The sequence below is a fragment of the Mytilus trossulus genome, chromosome 2 (assembly GCF_036588685.1).
Source record: "Mytilus trossulus isolate FHL-02 chromosome 2, PNRI_Mtr1.1.1.hap1, whole genome shotgun sequence".
NCBI classification, from domain to species: domain Eukaryota; kingdom Metazoa; phylum Mollusca; class Bivalvia; order Mytilida; family Mytilidae; genus Mytilus; species Mytilus trossulus.
In genome coordinates, this window is record NC_086374.1 from 79,022,036 (window position 1) to 79,039,245 (window position 17,210).

General features: G+C 34.2%; 1 protein-coding gene across 1 annotated transcript in view; it reads right to left on the bottom strand.

Annotated features, from left to right (window-relative positions):
* Positions 1–17,210, bottom strand: part of LOC134706013 (uncharacterized) — a 118,507-nt gene that overhangs the window by 4,537 nt on the left and 96,760 nt on the right. The window contains exons 65-71 of the mRNA XM_063564726.1: positions 16,074–16,310; positions 15,457–15,571; positions 6,985–7,013; positions 5,124–5,201; positions 3,611–3,883; positions 2,924–3,001; positions 337–522 (exon numbers count right to left, since the gene is read on the bottom strand). Coding sequence (XP_063420796.1) covers positions 337–522; positions 2,924–3,001; positions 3,611–3,883; positions 5,124–5,201; positions 6,985–7,013; positions 15,457–15,571; positions 16,074–16,310 — 996 coding nt within the window. The remainder of the gene's footprint in view (positions 1–336; positions 523–2,923; positions 3,002–3,610; positions 3,884–5,123; positions 5,202–6,984; positions 7,014–15,456; positions 15,572–16,073; positions 16,311–17,210) is intronic.

Below are 17,210 nucleotides of genomic sequence, written 5' to 3' on the forward strand. Positions count from 1 at the left end.
TTATTAGAATAGTTTGATCATGTCAAAATTTCGGTTTGCTCTGGTCTTTCATGCTAATTTAAAAGTGCGTTTATTTATTGGAAAGTCAAATATTTGCCTCCACCTTGAGCGCTCCATAAAGAATTATCGAATATGTCCTATTAGAATCGAAATAATTCATGGGAGTTGAATATTTCTAGATTTTACACTCCTTATGATGATTATTTCATCCTTTGCTATTGCTCAGGGTAAAATATTTTGCATAAAGGGCCAACCTATGGTAAAATCACAATATATTCAAGCCCCCATGAATAATTTCTTAAATCTACACCAAAAAATCTTTACTTATCAACATACCTTTTGTATAAACTTGAGGAAATTTTCTCCACTTAAAGATTCCATGCAGTGCAGGTCAACTCCATTTTGTTTAAGAATAGCATAAAATCTAGATAAATATGGAGATATATCTTTCAGAACTTTCATCAGGTTTTCTTTACCAGTAAATTTTTCAAGGTCAACTGTAATTCCATAGAAATGCCATCCCTGTTAAAAGATATTATTAAGTATTATTTTACAGGTACCAGATTTTGGTTTATTTATGGTAGAAATGTTCATATAAATGATTTTATGGCAAAGCAATATAATATATCCAGAGAAAGTAACCAAAAGTTTGTGCTCAATAAATTTCAATATTGCACTAGAGCAATGCATCTTCAAAATTCATGACTTCATTCATCAATTATTTTAAACCAATTTTTACTTTTCAAATATTATATTGCTATACAATAAAAGGGTTATTGCATGAATATTGGGGAATATTGTCCCTCGTAGAATATATATTGCACTTGCAAGCTCGTGCAATATAAAATTCTACTCAGGACAATATTCCCAAATATTCATGCAATATCCCTATATCATAATATGTTCTTGGACATGCCTTGCATTTTTTTCTTCCATTTATTGAGATTTGATTATGCAAATTTTAAAATTGAAATAGCAAAACTTAAACATGTAAATTAAGTAAATATTCAAGGTCAATGAACTGAAATTATATGACAAAATAATCTCCATGCAAATGAGATGTGCCAATGCTAATACAACTGCATACCAAATATCATTGACCTACCACTTGTGGTTCATCATAAACTAGACCTTATCACAAACTAATTCCTTATTGATGCTGACACTGGAAACAACGCTAGTCAAAAAGGAGAGAGGAGTAATCGAGTGACTAATTTATTCTGTTTGCCATGTTATAGTAATACTCCATTTCATGTGTAAGTATAGATTATTAGGTTATCTTTTCTTTGATATTGTAAAATATTAGCAGGGAGCCATTGACAATCTTATTGGTGAGTGAGCACAACAGCTGATATTTTGCAATATCTATATGAAGAAAGCCCAATTATCTGTTCATTGTTCTATTGTTTTTTCCCTCTCCCTAAGACAGTTTTATACTTGGGGAAAACAAACTTGATAACATCATCTCTCGCATTGTGACGTTGCTGATAACTTCTCCTCTTACACTTACATTGTGACATTGCTGATAACTTCTCCTCTTACACTTACATTGTGACATTGCTGATAACTTCTCCTCTTACACTTACATTGTGACATTGCTGATAACTTCTCCTCTTACACTTACATTGTGACATTGCTGATAACTTCTCCTCTTACACTTACATTGTGACATTGCTGATAACTTCTCCTCTTACACTTACATTGTGACATTGCTGATAACTTCTCCTCTTACACTTACATTGTGACATTGCTGATAACTTCTCCTCTTACACTTACATTGTGACATTGCTGATAACTTCTCCTCTTACACTTACATTGTGACGTTGCTGATAACTTCTCCTCTTACACTTACATGGTGGCGTTGCTGATAACTTCTCCTCTTACACTTACATTGTGACATTGCTGATAACTTCTCCTCTTACACTTACATTGTGACATTGCTGATAACTTCTCTTACACTTACATTGTGACATTGCTGATAACTTCTCCTCTTACACTTACATTGTGACATTGCTGATAACTTCTCTTACACTTACATTGTGGCGTTGCTGATAACTTCTCCTCTTACACTTACATGGTGGCGTTGCTGATAACTTCTCCTCTTACACTTACATTGTGACATTGCTGATAACTCCTCTTACACTTACATTGTGACATTGCTGATAACTTCTCCTCTTACACTTACATTGTGACATTGCTGATAACTTCTCCTCTTACACTTACATGGTGGCGTTGCTGATAACTTCTCCTCTTACACTTACATTGTGATATTGCTGATAACTCCTCTTACACTTACATTGTGACATTGCTGATAACTTCTCCTCTTACACTTACATTGTGACATTGCTGATAACTTCTCCTCTTACACTTACATGGTGACATTGCTGATAACTTCTCCTCTTACACTTACATTGTGGCGTTGCTGATAACTTCTCCTCTTACACTTACATTGTGACATTGCTGATAACTCCTCTTACACTTACATTGTGACATTGCTGATAACTTCTCCTCTTACACTTACATTGTGACATTGCTGATAACTTCTCCTCTTACACTTACATTGTGACGTTGCTGATAACTTCTCCTCTTACACTTACATTGTGACATTGCTGATAACTTCTCTTACACTTACATTGTGACGTTGCTGATAACTTCTCCTCTTACACTTACATTGTGACGTTGCTGATAATGCCTGGTCTTGTTTTGAAGCCTTGAAATGAGAATTACTGAGCAACAGAGTAGAATAATAAAGGTGTATTTTTCTTCCAAAATAACCGAAACCAAATAATAAAAAAAATGGATGACAAATGCGACTTTGCATGGTATACGTACCTATAGGACACAGAGGCATGATGATTAATTTGTTGTGGAAGGAAGAGAAATGACACACAAAATGAGGTCTTTTCATTTATTAGTATTTTACCTGTTCATATTCACATAACACTCTGAGGTTAAGGTTTCTTTCTTTCCATTCATCATCTATGCTGTCTTCTAAAATTGCCTGTAACAGAATTATCTTTTAAATGTATTCATTAATGCTGCATCCAAAATATTCTTATATTTAAAGATTTTGAATTGATTTAATAGTCTTAGATGCATGATTTTTTTTTATTAGTTGATATTGGCTTTGAACTAGCTGTCAGCAACTGTGAATACTCTCAGATCTGTACTAAGTCTTTAAGATGATGGGATATACAAGTACATGTTCATGTCAATCTGTGATTTTGTTAGATGTATTTCAATTTAGATCCACCTGATGAGTGAAACTTTTTCAACTTATTTCTAGTTTGTTCTAACATTGTACTGTTGCACCACTGTCCCAAGTTAAGTTAGGGTTTTTGTATGTGCCTGTTATTCAGTGTTTGTCAATCATAAAATAGGCCATTAGTTTTCTTTTTTGAATTGTTTCACATTGGTTGTATAAGGGTCTTTTATAGCGAACTATGAGGTATGGGCTTTGCTCATTGTTGAAAGCTGAACAGTTACCTATAGTTTTTAATTCTTATGTCATTACGTCTCTTGTGGAGTGATTTCTCATTAGCAATCATACCATATCTTCTTGTCTTACAGCACTGGTATTATATATGTATGTTTGTATAGCAACACTTACTGATATATTACTTAGAATTCTTTGTGTAAATTGAATTTTAAACTGTTCTTTGCGTTTTATTTCTAAATCCTGCTTCTCTTTTGGTTCAGGCATTAATCTTTCCTTGAGACTTAATGGGATTGAATTTCTTTCATCATGTTCATAGAATTTCCCATCTAATTGTTTTGACTCTCTTTGTACCAATTGTAAAGCCCATTTTAACTCTGAAGGCAGATTCTCCTCATTACCATTTTCTAGAGCTGTTATTGTGCATTGTATTTTTTCAATTTCTTCCTGTAAGGCAATATGAAAAATTATAGATTTGATATTCAAAATAATGGGAACAAGAATGTGTCCATAGTACACAGATGCCCCACTCACACTATTATTTTCTATGTTCAGTGGTCAATAGGGTCAAAACTCTAATTCGACATTAAAATCAGAAAGATCATATCATACCAGGTAACATGTGTACTAAGTTTCAAGTTGATTGGACTTCAACTTCATCAAAAACTACATTGCCCAAAAACTTGAAGATGAAATGGGACTAACATAGAGACAAATGGATGCACAGACCAAAAACATAATGCTCCTAAGTGGGGCATAAAAACCAGAGGAATAAATTATGTTAATTATGGAACAAAAATTTGATTCTTTTGACTTACTGTATAATCAATAAGCATAGAATGCATAATCTACAGTTAAACTTTCAATTTACAAAACAATAAAGAATGTTTATTTCTAATGGCAAAACTAGGCAATTTAGGGATTACAGATTTTTATGTGTGTCTTTTCCATCTTTTCCAAGGATGACCTTTTGTCAAGCATTGCAATTAAGAACGCAAAAAAAAAATGTAATTAAAAAGCAATAACTCCAATTTCAGCCATTTTAAATTATTCATAGATCATGTGCTCCTCTTCATTTTTCCTAATAATGTTTCTTTGAAACTATTATAATTTAAAAAATAATATCCAAAAATGATTTTTTTTTTTTATAGAAATTGAAATTTAAGAGCAATAATTTCTTTAAGAGTCATCTGACAATTTTGACATAAATAAACAGCATGTAGATCTCAAAATTTTTGCCTGTCAGATTTTCTCTATTCATAGTGTTTTTCAAAAAGTTCAACTAAAAAAACCTTCAACGTTCTATTTTTAGCTATGTCAGCCATCTTGGTCACCAAGCAGGGTCAATTATCACAGTTTTGAAACTAGATACCCTATCAATGATTGTGGCATAGTTTAAATAAATTTTGTGAAAAAAAACCTATATTCTGTGTGCCTGCTATTAAGTGCTGCTGTCTGCCATAATTGTTTTAAGAATAACTCAACTTAGGTTTGCTGTCATATTTGTCATGACAGTTTGTTCATTGTTGAAGGCTGTACCGTGACTTATCTGTCTTTAACCCCCTCCTATGGCCCCTAGTGGATAGTGGTCTTACAATCATAACAAATCTCCATATTTTTATATCAAGATAACTAAGCTTTCTCTCTAAAATGTGTAATTTTAAGTTTTAAACCCCAATTGACAAACCTTAGCCTTGGTGTTGTCACCAGTATATGCTACATCAATGGCTTTCAACACCATATCAATATATCCTGGACTTCCATACTGCAAAATAAAATTAAAAGAATGAGCATGCTAAAAGCATCAATTGATTTCATGTAGTGTACTTAGTTTCTAGTCGATTGGACTTCAGCTTTATCAAAAAACTACCTTGACCAGAAACTTCAACCTGAAAACTGTGTTTAATTCACTATGATATATTTTTCTTTCAATTTAAACTTTCTTGGAACCTTAGTATTCCATTCATATGTACTACACATGAATATGTCATAGTGAATTACACACAGTTTTTACATATGTTACAAAAGTAAATTTAGAAAACATGGTCTATTGAAGCGCAAATTTAAAAATTAAAGTCAAGTAATGTAGATATGCAAATCAAAAACATAAGTCAACTTGAGGAGTTCCAGAGAGTTTACCCAACTACTGTGTATTCATATATTTTTGTAGGTATCAATTTTCGTGGATTATTGAAAACTTGCATATTCATGGATATTTGATTTCATAGTTTTGCCTATCTCTGTATACAAAGACTATTGAAAATATATTATTCCTTGAACATTTGAAGTTGTGGTTCACCTGTACACACGAAAATGGGTATCCAATAAATAATAATAAATCCACAGTGTTTGTTAAAAGCTAATAGTCCAGTCTAACTAAGATTTAACCTGAAACTAATAGCAACAGAAAATGTTTTAGTTCTAATCTATAGCATCATGCCCTTAATATACACAGAAAAATGTCCCATAAAGTCTAACTTGAGGAAAACTCAAAATCATCATTTTTTATTTCCTATGGAAATTAACATTGGAAGGGGAGATAACTCTGCAAAAATGAGTTTTTTGGTCAGATTTTTGTTGATTTTCTGGAAATTTATGTAAAGTGGGTTTATTAGTTTTTATTTGTCTAAATAATATATAATTGTCTGCTCATGAAATGTAAAAAACTGAAGTGTTATGGGTAGTTTAATTTTTTTTTGCATTTTTCATTAAAGAAATTGAAAATTTGAAGCTTTGTGACCATTTTGAAAGAAATAATGTGAAAATTTGGTATTGTTTATATATGTATATTATATTTTTTCAGCATCTCACTTATCTAAAGAAACTTTAAACCACAATAAGAAGAATACATGCTTTATTGCTTTTATTAAATTTGAGATTCTTTACCTTGACATGTTGAAAAATTCAAAAAATGGTCAACTAATGAATTGCGAAATCTAGATTATAGCTTGATAAAACATATGAAAACACCTTTAGAGTTGTTTGTTATACTCTGAAGACGGCTAAAAAATCAAGAATCAATACATTCTGATGAATAGAAGCGGTAAAGTTATAATTTTGTATCAATTTTTATTAATATTTCTGCCTTTTTTGCAAGATTTATCTCCCTTTTCAATCTCCATTAGGAATTGTTAAAATTGGTGATTTTTCTAGTCTTTCTCAAGTAAGATTTTATGGGACTTTTTTCTGTGTATATTTGTGGTATAATGCTAAAGATTTAAACTTAAAAATCTTCTGTTGCAATTACTTTCAGGTAAGGGTCAAATTTATGCTAGATTGACTGGACTATAAGGCCAATAATAATAATTATGTAATGACCTATATACAAAAATATTGAGAATGATGGTGTTCTATTTTCAAAGTGGAATAAACTGTGTAATAGTTTTTAAACCAAATTTGGTTTTGTTTCAAACCAAAGAGAAAAGAGAATGGAAATGAGGAATATGTCAAAGAGACAACAACCCAAGGCCACTACCTGTAATCAACTTTATCTGTCCAAAGCCTTCTACACAAAGGAAAATCTTAAAGACATGAAAAATAATTCTTACCTGTAAATTGTCCATTAGTGAATTTGTTGCTGAAAAAATTAGAAATATGATTATAACTTAAATCTAATATAACATACAAAGCAGAAAGAAATTATTACAATTGATGGATTTGAGTTTTCACGAAATGAATCTATTTGATTTTGTGACTGCAAGTACACATATGTTAAAGAAATCAACTCTGATGAAAAATTTGACAAAATTGTTGCAGTAACCTACTATTGTTCCCCCTTAAAGGTGATACATCATACCTGTCTAGTTTAATATAAAGGGTTGCAGTAACCTACTATTGTTCCCCCCTTAAATGTGATACATCATACCTGTCTAGTTTAATATAAAGGGTTGCAGTAACCTACTATTGTTCCCCCCTTAAAGGTGATACATCATACCTGCCTAGTTTAATATGAAGGGTTGCAGTAACCTACTATTGTTCCCCCTTAAAGGTGATACATCATACCTGTCTAGTTTAATATGAAGGGTTGCAGTAACCTACTATTGTTCCCCCCTTAAAGGTGATACATCATACCTGTCTAGTTTAATATAAAGGGTTGCAGTAACCTACTATTGTTCCCCCTTAAATGTGATACATCATACCTGCCTAGTTTAATATAAAGGGTTGCAGTAACCTACTATTGTTCCCCCCTTAAATGTGATACATCATACCTGCCTAGTTTAATATAAAGGGTTGCAGTAACCTACTATTGTTCCCCCTTAAAGGTGATACATCATACCTGTCTAGTTTAATATAAAGGGTTGCAGTAACCTACTATTGTTCCCCCTTAAAGGTGATACATCATACCTGCCTAGTTTAATATAAAGGGTTGCAGTAACCTACTATTGTTCTCCCCTTAAAGGTGATACATCATACCTGCCTAGTTTAATATAAAGGGTTGCAGTAACCTACTATTGTTCCCCCTTAAAGGTGATACATCATACCTGTCTAGTTTAATATAAAGGGTTGCAGTAACCTACTATTGTTCTCCCCTTAAAGGTGATACATCATACCTGCCTAGTTTAATATAAAGGGTTGCAGTAACCTACTATTGTTCCCCCCTTAAAGGTGATACATCATACCTGCCTAGTTTAATATAAAGGGTTGCAGTAACCTACTATTGTTCCCCCCTTAAATGTGATACATCATACCTGCCTAGTTTAATATAAAGGGTTGCAGTAACCTACTATTGTTCCCCCCTTAAAGGTGATACATCATACCTGTCTAGTTTAATATAAAGGGTTGCAGTAACCTACTATTGTTCCCCCCTTAAAGGTGATACATCATACCTGTCTAGTTTAATATAAAGGGTTGCAGTAACCTACTATTGTTCCCCCCTTAAAGGTGATACATCATACCTGTCTAGTTTAATATAAAGGGTTGCAGTAACCTACTATTGTTCTCCCCTTAAATGTGATACATCATACCTGTCTAGTTTAATATAAAGGGTTGCAGTAACCTACTATTGTTCTCCCCTTAAATGTGATACATCATACCTGTCTAGTTTAATATGAAGGGTTGCAGTAACCTACTATTGTTCCCCCTTAAAGGTGATACATCATACCTGTCTAGTTTAATATAAAGGGTTGCAGTAACCTACTATTGTTCCCCCTTAAAGGTGATACATCATACCTGCCTAGTTTAATATGAAGGGTTGCAGTAACCTACTATTGTTCCCCCTTAAAGGTGATACATCATACCTGCCTAGTTTAATATAAAGGGTTGCAGTAACCTACTATTGTTCTCCCCTTAAAGGTGATACATCATACCTGTCTAGTTTAATATGAAGGGTTGCAGTAACCTACTATTGTTCCCCCTTAAAGGTGATACATCATACCTGCCTAGTTTAATATAAAGGGTTGCAGTAACCTACTATTGTTCTCCCCTTAAAGGTGATACATCATACCTGTCTAGTTTAATATGAAGGGTTGCAGTAACCTACTATTGTTCTCCCCTTAAAGGTGATACATCATACCTGCCTAGTTTAATATAAAGGGTTGCAGTAACCTACTATTGTTCTCCCCTTAAAGGTGATACATCATACCTGCCTAGTTTAATATGAAGGGTTGCAGAAACCTACTATTGTTCTCCCCTTAAAGGTGATACATCATACCTGCCTAGTTTAATATAAAGGGTTGCAGTAACCTACTATTGTTCTCCCCTTAAAGGTGATACATCATACCTGCCTAGTTTAATATGAAGGGTTGCAGTAACCTACTATTGTTCCCCCCTTAAATGTGATACATCATACCTGTCTAGTTTAATATAAAGGGTTGCAGTAACCTACTATTGTTCCCCCCTTAAATGTGATACATCATACCTGCCTAGTTTAATATAAAGGGTTGCAGTAACCTACTATTGTTCCCCCTTAAAGGTGATACATCATACCTGTCTAGTTTAATATAAAGGGTTGCAGTAACCTACTATTGTTCTCCCCTTAAAGGTGATACATCATACCTGCCTAGTTTAATATAAAGGGTTGCAGTAACCTACTATTGTTCCCCCCTTAAAGGTGATACATCATACCTGCCTAGTTTAATATAAAGGGTTGCAGTAACCGACTATTGTTCCCCCCTTAAATGTGATACATCATACCTGCCTAGTTTAATATAAAGGGTTGCAGTAACCTACTATTGTTCCCCCCTTAAAGGTGATATATCATACCTGTCTAGTTTAATATAAAGGGTTGCAGTAACCTACTATTGTTCCCCCCTTAAAGGTGATACATCATACCTGTCTAGTTTAATATAAAGGGTTGCAGTAACCTACTATTGTTCCCCCCTTAAAGGTGATACATCATACCTGTCTAGTTTAATATAAAGGGTTGCAGTAACCTACTATTGTTCCCCCCTTAAAGGTGATACATATCATACCTGTCTAGTTTAATATAAAGGGTTGCAGTAACCTACTATTGTTCCCCCCTTAAATGTGATACATCATACCTGTCTAGTTTAATATAAAGGGTTGCAGTAACCTACTATTGTTCCCCCCTTAAAGGTGATACATCATACCTGCCTAGTTTAATATGAAGGGTTGCAGTAACCTACTATTGTTCCCCCTTAAAGGTGATACATCATACCTGTCTAGTTTAATATGAAGGGTTGCAGTAACCTACTATTGTTCCCCCCTTAAAGGTGATACATCATACCTGTCTAGTTTAATATAAAGGGTTGCAGTAACCTACTATTGTTCCCCCTTAAATGTGATACATCATACCTGCCTAGTTTAATATAAAGGGTTGCAGTAACCTACTATTGTTCCCCCCTTAAATGTGATACATCATACCTGCCTAGTTAATATAAAGGGTTGCAGTAACCTACTATTGTTCCCCCTTAAAGGTGATACATCATACCTGTCTAGTTTAATATAAAGGGTTGCAGTAACCTACTATTGTTCCCCCTTAAAGGTGATACATCATACCTGCCTAGTTTAATATAAAGGGTTGCAGTAACCTACTATTGTTCTCCCCTTAAAGGTGATACATCATACCTGCCTAGTTTAATATAAAGGGTTGCAGTAACCTACTATTGTTCCCCCTTAAAGGTGATACATCATACCTGTCTAGTTTAATATAAAGGGTTGCAGTAACCTACTATTGTTCTCCCCTTAAAGGTGATACATCATACCTGCCTAGTTTAATATAAAGGGTTGCAGTAACCTACTATTGTTCCCCCCTTAAAGGTGATACATCATAACTGCCTAGTTTAATATAAAGGGTTGCAGTAACCTACTATTGTTCCCCCCTTAAATGTGATACATCATACCTGCCTAGTTTAATATAAAGGGTTGCAGTAACCTACTATTGTTCCCCCCTTAAAGGTGATACATCATACCTGTCTAGTTTAATATAAAGGGTTGCAGTAACCTACTATTGTTCCCCCCTTAAAGGTGATACATCATACCTGTCTAGTTTAATATAAAGGGTTGCAGTAACCTACTATTGTTCTCCCCTTAAATGTGATACATCATACCTGTCTAGTTTAATATAAAGGGTTGCAGTAACCTACTATTGTTCTCCCCTTAAATGTGATACATCATACCTGTCTAGTTTAATATGAAGGGTTGCAGTAACCTACTATTGTTCCCCCTTAAAGGTGATACATCATACCTGTCTAGTTTAATATAAAGGGTTGCAGTAACCTACTATTGTTCCCCCTTAAAGGTGATACATCATACCTGCCTAGTTTAATATGAAGGGTTGCAGTAACCTACTATTGTTCCCCCTTAAAGGTGATACATCATACCTGCCTAGTTTAATATAAAGGGTTGCAGTAACCTACTATTGTTCTCCCCTTAAAGGTGATACATCATACCTGTCTAGTTTAATATGAAGGGTTGCAGTAACCTACTATTGTTCCCCCTTAAAGGTGATACATCATACCTGCCTAGTTTAATATAAAGGGTTGCAGTAACCTACTATTGTTCTCCCCTTAAAGGTGATACATCATACCTGTCTAGTTTAATATGAAGGGTTGCAGTAACCTACTATTGTTCTCCCCTTAAATGTGATACATCATACCTGTCTAGTTTAATATGAAGGGTTGCAGTTACCTACTATTGTTCTCCCCTTAAAGGTGATACATCATACCTGCCTAGTTTAATATAAAGGGTTGCAGTAACCTACTATTGTTCTCCCCTTAAAGGTGATACATCATACCTGCCTAGTTTAATATGAAGGGTTGCAGAAACCTACTATTGTTCTCCCCTTAAAGGTGATACATCATACCTGCCTAGTTTAATATAAAGGGTTGCAGTAACCTACTATTGTTCTCCCCTTAAAGGTGATACATCATACCTGCCTAGTTTAATATGAAGGGTTGCAGTAACCTACTATTGTTCCCCCCTTAAATGTGATACATCATACCTGTCTAGTTTAATATAAAGGGTTGCAGTAACCTACTATTGTTCCCCCCTTAAATGTGATACATCATACCTGCCTAGTTTAATATGAAGGGTTGCAGTAACCTACTATTGTTCCCCCTTAAAGGTGATACATCATACCTGCCTAGTTTAATATAAAGGGTTGCAGTAACCTACTATTGTTCCCCCTTAAAGGTGATACATCATACCTGTCTAGTTTAATATAAAGGGTTGCAGTAACCTACTGTTGTTCCCCCTTAAAGGTGATACATCATACCTGTCTAGTTTAATATAAAGGGTTGCAGTAACCTACTATTGTTCCCCCTTAAAGGTGATACATCATACCTGTCTAGTTTAATATAAAGGGTTGCAGTAACCTACTGTTGTTCTCCCCTTAAAGGTGATACATCATACCTGCCTAGTTTAATATAAAGGGTTGCAGTAACCTACTATTGTTCCCCCTTAAAGGTGATACATCATACCTGTCTAGTTTAATATAAAGGGTTGCAGTAACCTACTATTGTTCCCCCCTTAAAGGTGATACATCATACCTGTCTAGTTTAATATAAAGGGTTGCAGTAACCTACTATTGTTCCCCCTTAAAGGTGATACATCATACCTGCCTAGTTTAATATGAAGGGTTGCAGTAACCTACTATTGTTCCCCCTTAAAGGTGATACATCATACCTGCCTAGTTTAATATAAAGGGTTGCAGTAACCTACTATTGTTCTCCCCTTAAATGTGATACATCATACCTGTCTAGTTTAATATAAAGGGTTGCAGTAACCTACTATTGTTCCCCTTAAAGGTGATACATCATACCTGTCTAGTTTAATATAAAGGGTTGCAGTAACCTACTATTGTTCCCCCTTAAAGGTGATACATCATACCTGCCTAGTTTAATATGAAGGGTTGCAGTAACCTACTATTGTTCTCCCCTTAAAGGTGATACATCATACCTGTCTAGTTTAATATGAAGGGTTGCAGTAACCTACTATTGTTCCCCCTTAAAGGTGATACATCATACCTGTCTAGTTTAATATGAAGGGTTGCAGTAACCTACTATTGTCCCCCCTTAAAGGTGATACATCATACCTGTCTAGTTTAATATAAAGGGTTGCAGTAACCTACTATTGTTCCCCCCTTAAAGGTGATACATCATACCTGTCTAGTTTAATATAAAGGGTTGCAGTAACCTACTATTGTTCCCCCCTTAAAGGTGATACATCATACCTGTCTAGTTTAATATAAAGGGTTGCAGTAACCTACTATTGTTCTCCCCTTAAATGTGATACATCATACCTGTCTAGTTTAATATGAAGGGTTGCAGTAACCTACTATTGTTCCCCCTTAAAGGTGATACATCATACCTGCCTAGTTTAATATAAAGGGTTGCAGTAACCTACTATTGTTCTCCCCTTAAAGGTGATACATCATACCTGCCTAGTTTAATATGAAGGGTTGCAGTAACCTACTATTGTTCTCCCCTTAAAGGTGATACATCATACCTGCCTAGTTTAATATGAAGGGTTGCAGTAACCTACTATTGTTCTCCCCTTAAAGGTGATACATCATACCTGCATAGTTTAATATGAAGGGTTGCAGTAACCTACTATTGTTCTCCCCTTAAAGGTGATACATCATACCTGTCTAGTTTAATATAAAGGGTTGCAGTAACCTACTATTGTTCTCCCCTTAAAGGTGATACATCATACCTGTCTAGTTTAATATGAAGGGTTGCAGTAACCTACTATTGTTCTCCCCTTAAAGGTGATACATCATACCTGCCTAGTTTAATATGAAGGGTTGCAGTAACCTACTATTGTTCCCCCTTAAAGGTGATACATCATACCTGTCTAGTTTAATATGAAGGGTTGCAGTAACCTACTATTGTCCCCCCTTAAAGGTGATACATCATACCTGTCTAGTTTAATATAAAGGGTTGCAGTAACCTACTATTGTTCCCCCCTTAAAGGTGATACATCATACCTGTCTAGTTTAATATAAAGGGTTGCAGTAACCTACTATTGTTCCCCCCTTAAAGGTGATACATCATACCTGTCTAGTTTAATATAAAGGGTTGCAGTAACCTACTATTGTTCTCCCCTTAAATGTGATACATCATACCTGTCTAGTTTAATATGAATGGTTGCAGTAACCTACTATTGTTCCCCCTTAAAGGTGATACATCATACCTGCCTAGTTTAATATAAAGGGTTGCAGTAACCTACTATTGTTCTCCCCTTAAAGGTGATACATCATACCTGCCTAGTTTAATATGAAGGGTTGCAGTAACCTACTATTGTTCTCCCCTTAAAGGTGATACATCATACCTGCCTAGTTTAATATGAAGGGTTGCAGTAACCTACTATTGTTCTCCCCTTAAAGGTGATACATCATACCTGCATAGTTTAATATGAAGGGTTGCAGTAACCTACTATTGTTCTCCCCTTAAAGGTGATACATCATACCTGTCTAGTTTAATATAAAGGGTTGCAGTAACCTACTATTGTTCTCCCCTTAAAGGTGATACATCATACCTGTCTAGTTTAATATGAAGGGTTGCAGTAACCTACTATTGTTCTCCCCTTAAAGGTGATACATCATACCTGCCTAGTTTAATATGAAGGGTTGCAGTAACCTACTATTGTTCCCCCTTAAAGGTGATACATCATACCTGTCTAGTTTAATATAAAGGGTTGCAGTAACCTACTATTGTTCCCCCCTTAAATGTGATACATCATACCTGTCTAGTTTAATATGAAGGGTTGCAGTAACCTACTATTGTTCCCCCTTAAAGGTGATACATCATACCTGTCTAGTTTAATATAAAGGGTTGCAGTAACCTACTGTTGTTCTCCCCTTAAAGGTGATACATCATACCTGTCTAGTTTAATATGAAGGGTTGCAGTAACCTACTATTTTTCCCCCTTAAAGGTGATACATCATACCTGCCTAGTTTAATATAAAGGGTTGCAGTAACCTACTATTGTTCCCCCTTAAAGGTGATACATCATACCTGTCTAGTTTAATATAAAGGGTTGCAGTAACCTACTATTGTTCCCCCTTAAAGGTGATACATCATACCTGTCTAGTTTAATATAAAGGGTTGCAGTAACCTACTATTGTTCCCCCTTAAAGGTGATACATCATACCTGCCTAGTTTAATATAAAGGGTTGCAGTAACCTACTATTGTTCTCCCCTTAAAGGTGATACATCATACCTGCCTAGTTTAATATAAAGGGTTGCAGTAACCTACTATTGTTCCCCCTTAAAGGTGATACATCATACCTGTCTAGTTTAATATAAAGGGTTGCAGTAACCTACTATTGTTCCCCCCTTAAATGTGATACATCATACCTGTCTAGTTTAATATGAAGGGTTGCAGTAACCTACTATTGTTCCCCCCTTAAAGGTGATACATCATACCTGTCTAGTTTAATATAAAGGGTTGCAGTAACCTACTATTGTTCCCCCCTTAAAGGTGATACATCATACCTGCCTAGTTTCATGACTGTAGTTCAAACTTAAGTTCTTTAGATATTAAACAAATTCTTTCTAAAATAACTACTCAGTTTAAATGATGGATAGGACAACCAATATTTTGAGTAATATTCTCACAATGTTTTTTGTCATGTAAATCAACAACCAATAGTCTTGGAATGTACGTGTCTTCCATCATTGATAACTTTGTTACATATCTCATGAACTTTCTCTGTATAAGTTCTACCTCTTCCTACAAGAAAAAACACACATTTTTATAATGAAATAATGAACATAAATTATGTGATAGAGAAGATTTTCATAAATGTTAAATTGTATAACAGAACAGAACAACATCAGATAAGGAACATCAAGTGATGGTAATATTTCAATAACTTTTTGATTGATTGTTTGTTGCTTTACGTCTAGTGGCACATATTCCATGCATGTTCAGGACGAGAACATGTTAACATGCAAAGAGCGTGGCACTCTCTTTACACAAGGCATCAGATTTAACGTCCCCATTCTAACTGAATGTGGTCGCAAACTTAATATATCCCTCACAGCCAAACGGACACCACACTTTGGCAAGCTTTTCCCTACCATTCAAAAGAAGACCAAGTGACCATATTTTGTTTCCCCAGTAACCCTTGTGGGGTATCTCAATAACTAGTTTCAGTCAAGTGGGCTATAACCAGCACTGAAGCAAGAAATATGAGAAGAGATAAACATAATTCATATATAAATAGACACACCTGAAAGGACAAATTTGTATCTCCTTGTTGCTTTAATTTTTCCACCAAGTTTCCCTTCTTCTTTAGTTTTGTTTTTGCTTTCTCCAGCTTTTCTCTGACTTTTTTCTGTCTATCTGTCTCAGGTTGTAGTAGGTAATTTTTTACAGCTGTCAAGACTTCGTCATATACATCAGGAGTCTTTTTCTGCATTTTGATAACAGTTGCTAATTCTGGCTGCTTCTTTATCATTAGACTCACCTAAAATAAAATATATTTTGAGTTTATAAATTACAACAATTATTTTTACTAAATTCGTTGTAGTTGTTTCTACTTAGTATTAATACAACAAACTATTTAAAAGAAGGAGCAAACAATGATTAATTTCTGAAAATTTTAACTTAAATGAGTAATATCATCTTGCAAAATATGAAATAATACATTTATATATACTAGTCAACAAAAGAAACGATACACGACTTTGAAATAAAATTTATCCAAAAGTATTAAATATACAACAAAATGAGATACACTATTTTAAAAATATTTCATATGCAATGTATGCGCATGTGATAATGAAAATCAAAACTTGTCCGAAATTATCTAAATTCTGTGTAAATAATTATAGGGTGCACACTAGTTTTTCGGAAGGTTGAATAAAAAATCGACACATAATTTTCACAGTACTGAAGAAAATTTCAAATTTGTTTAAAAATATTCAATATGCTAATCAAGTTATGTTAATGTTGTAACAAATGGGTTGAAATATTGTTTATTTCAATTTTTTGGAAAAAAAAAGAAGTGTTTTTTAAATTTATTATTTTCGTCTCAAATTAATGCTTTATATATGAAAAAAACACACAGTAAATTTCAAACCTTTCCGATTAATTTTAAGATTGTTACCGCTTTTTGAATATCACTTTACACATACTGTCTATGGTAAATAAGTTGATAATGTATACATTTTAACGATTTCTCATGGGGCCGAACTTTGCTTAACAAATAAACAAAGAAACTGTATGATTTTTAAAAACAAATTGATGACAAACATTGTCTTTACCTATAAATGAGAGGTTGGCATCATTAAGTGGAAATTCCGTTTTATTGTCGTTTTATGTAAATTTGGTAAAAAAAAAATTGCCAAAAAAACGTCTCGAAAGG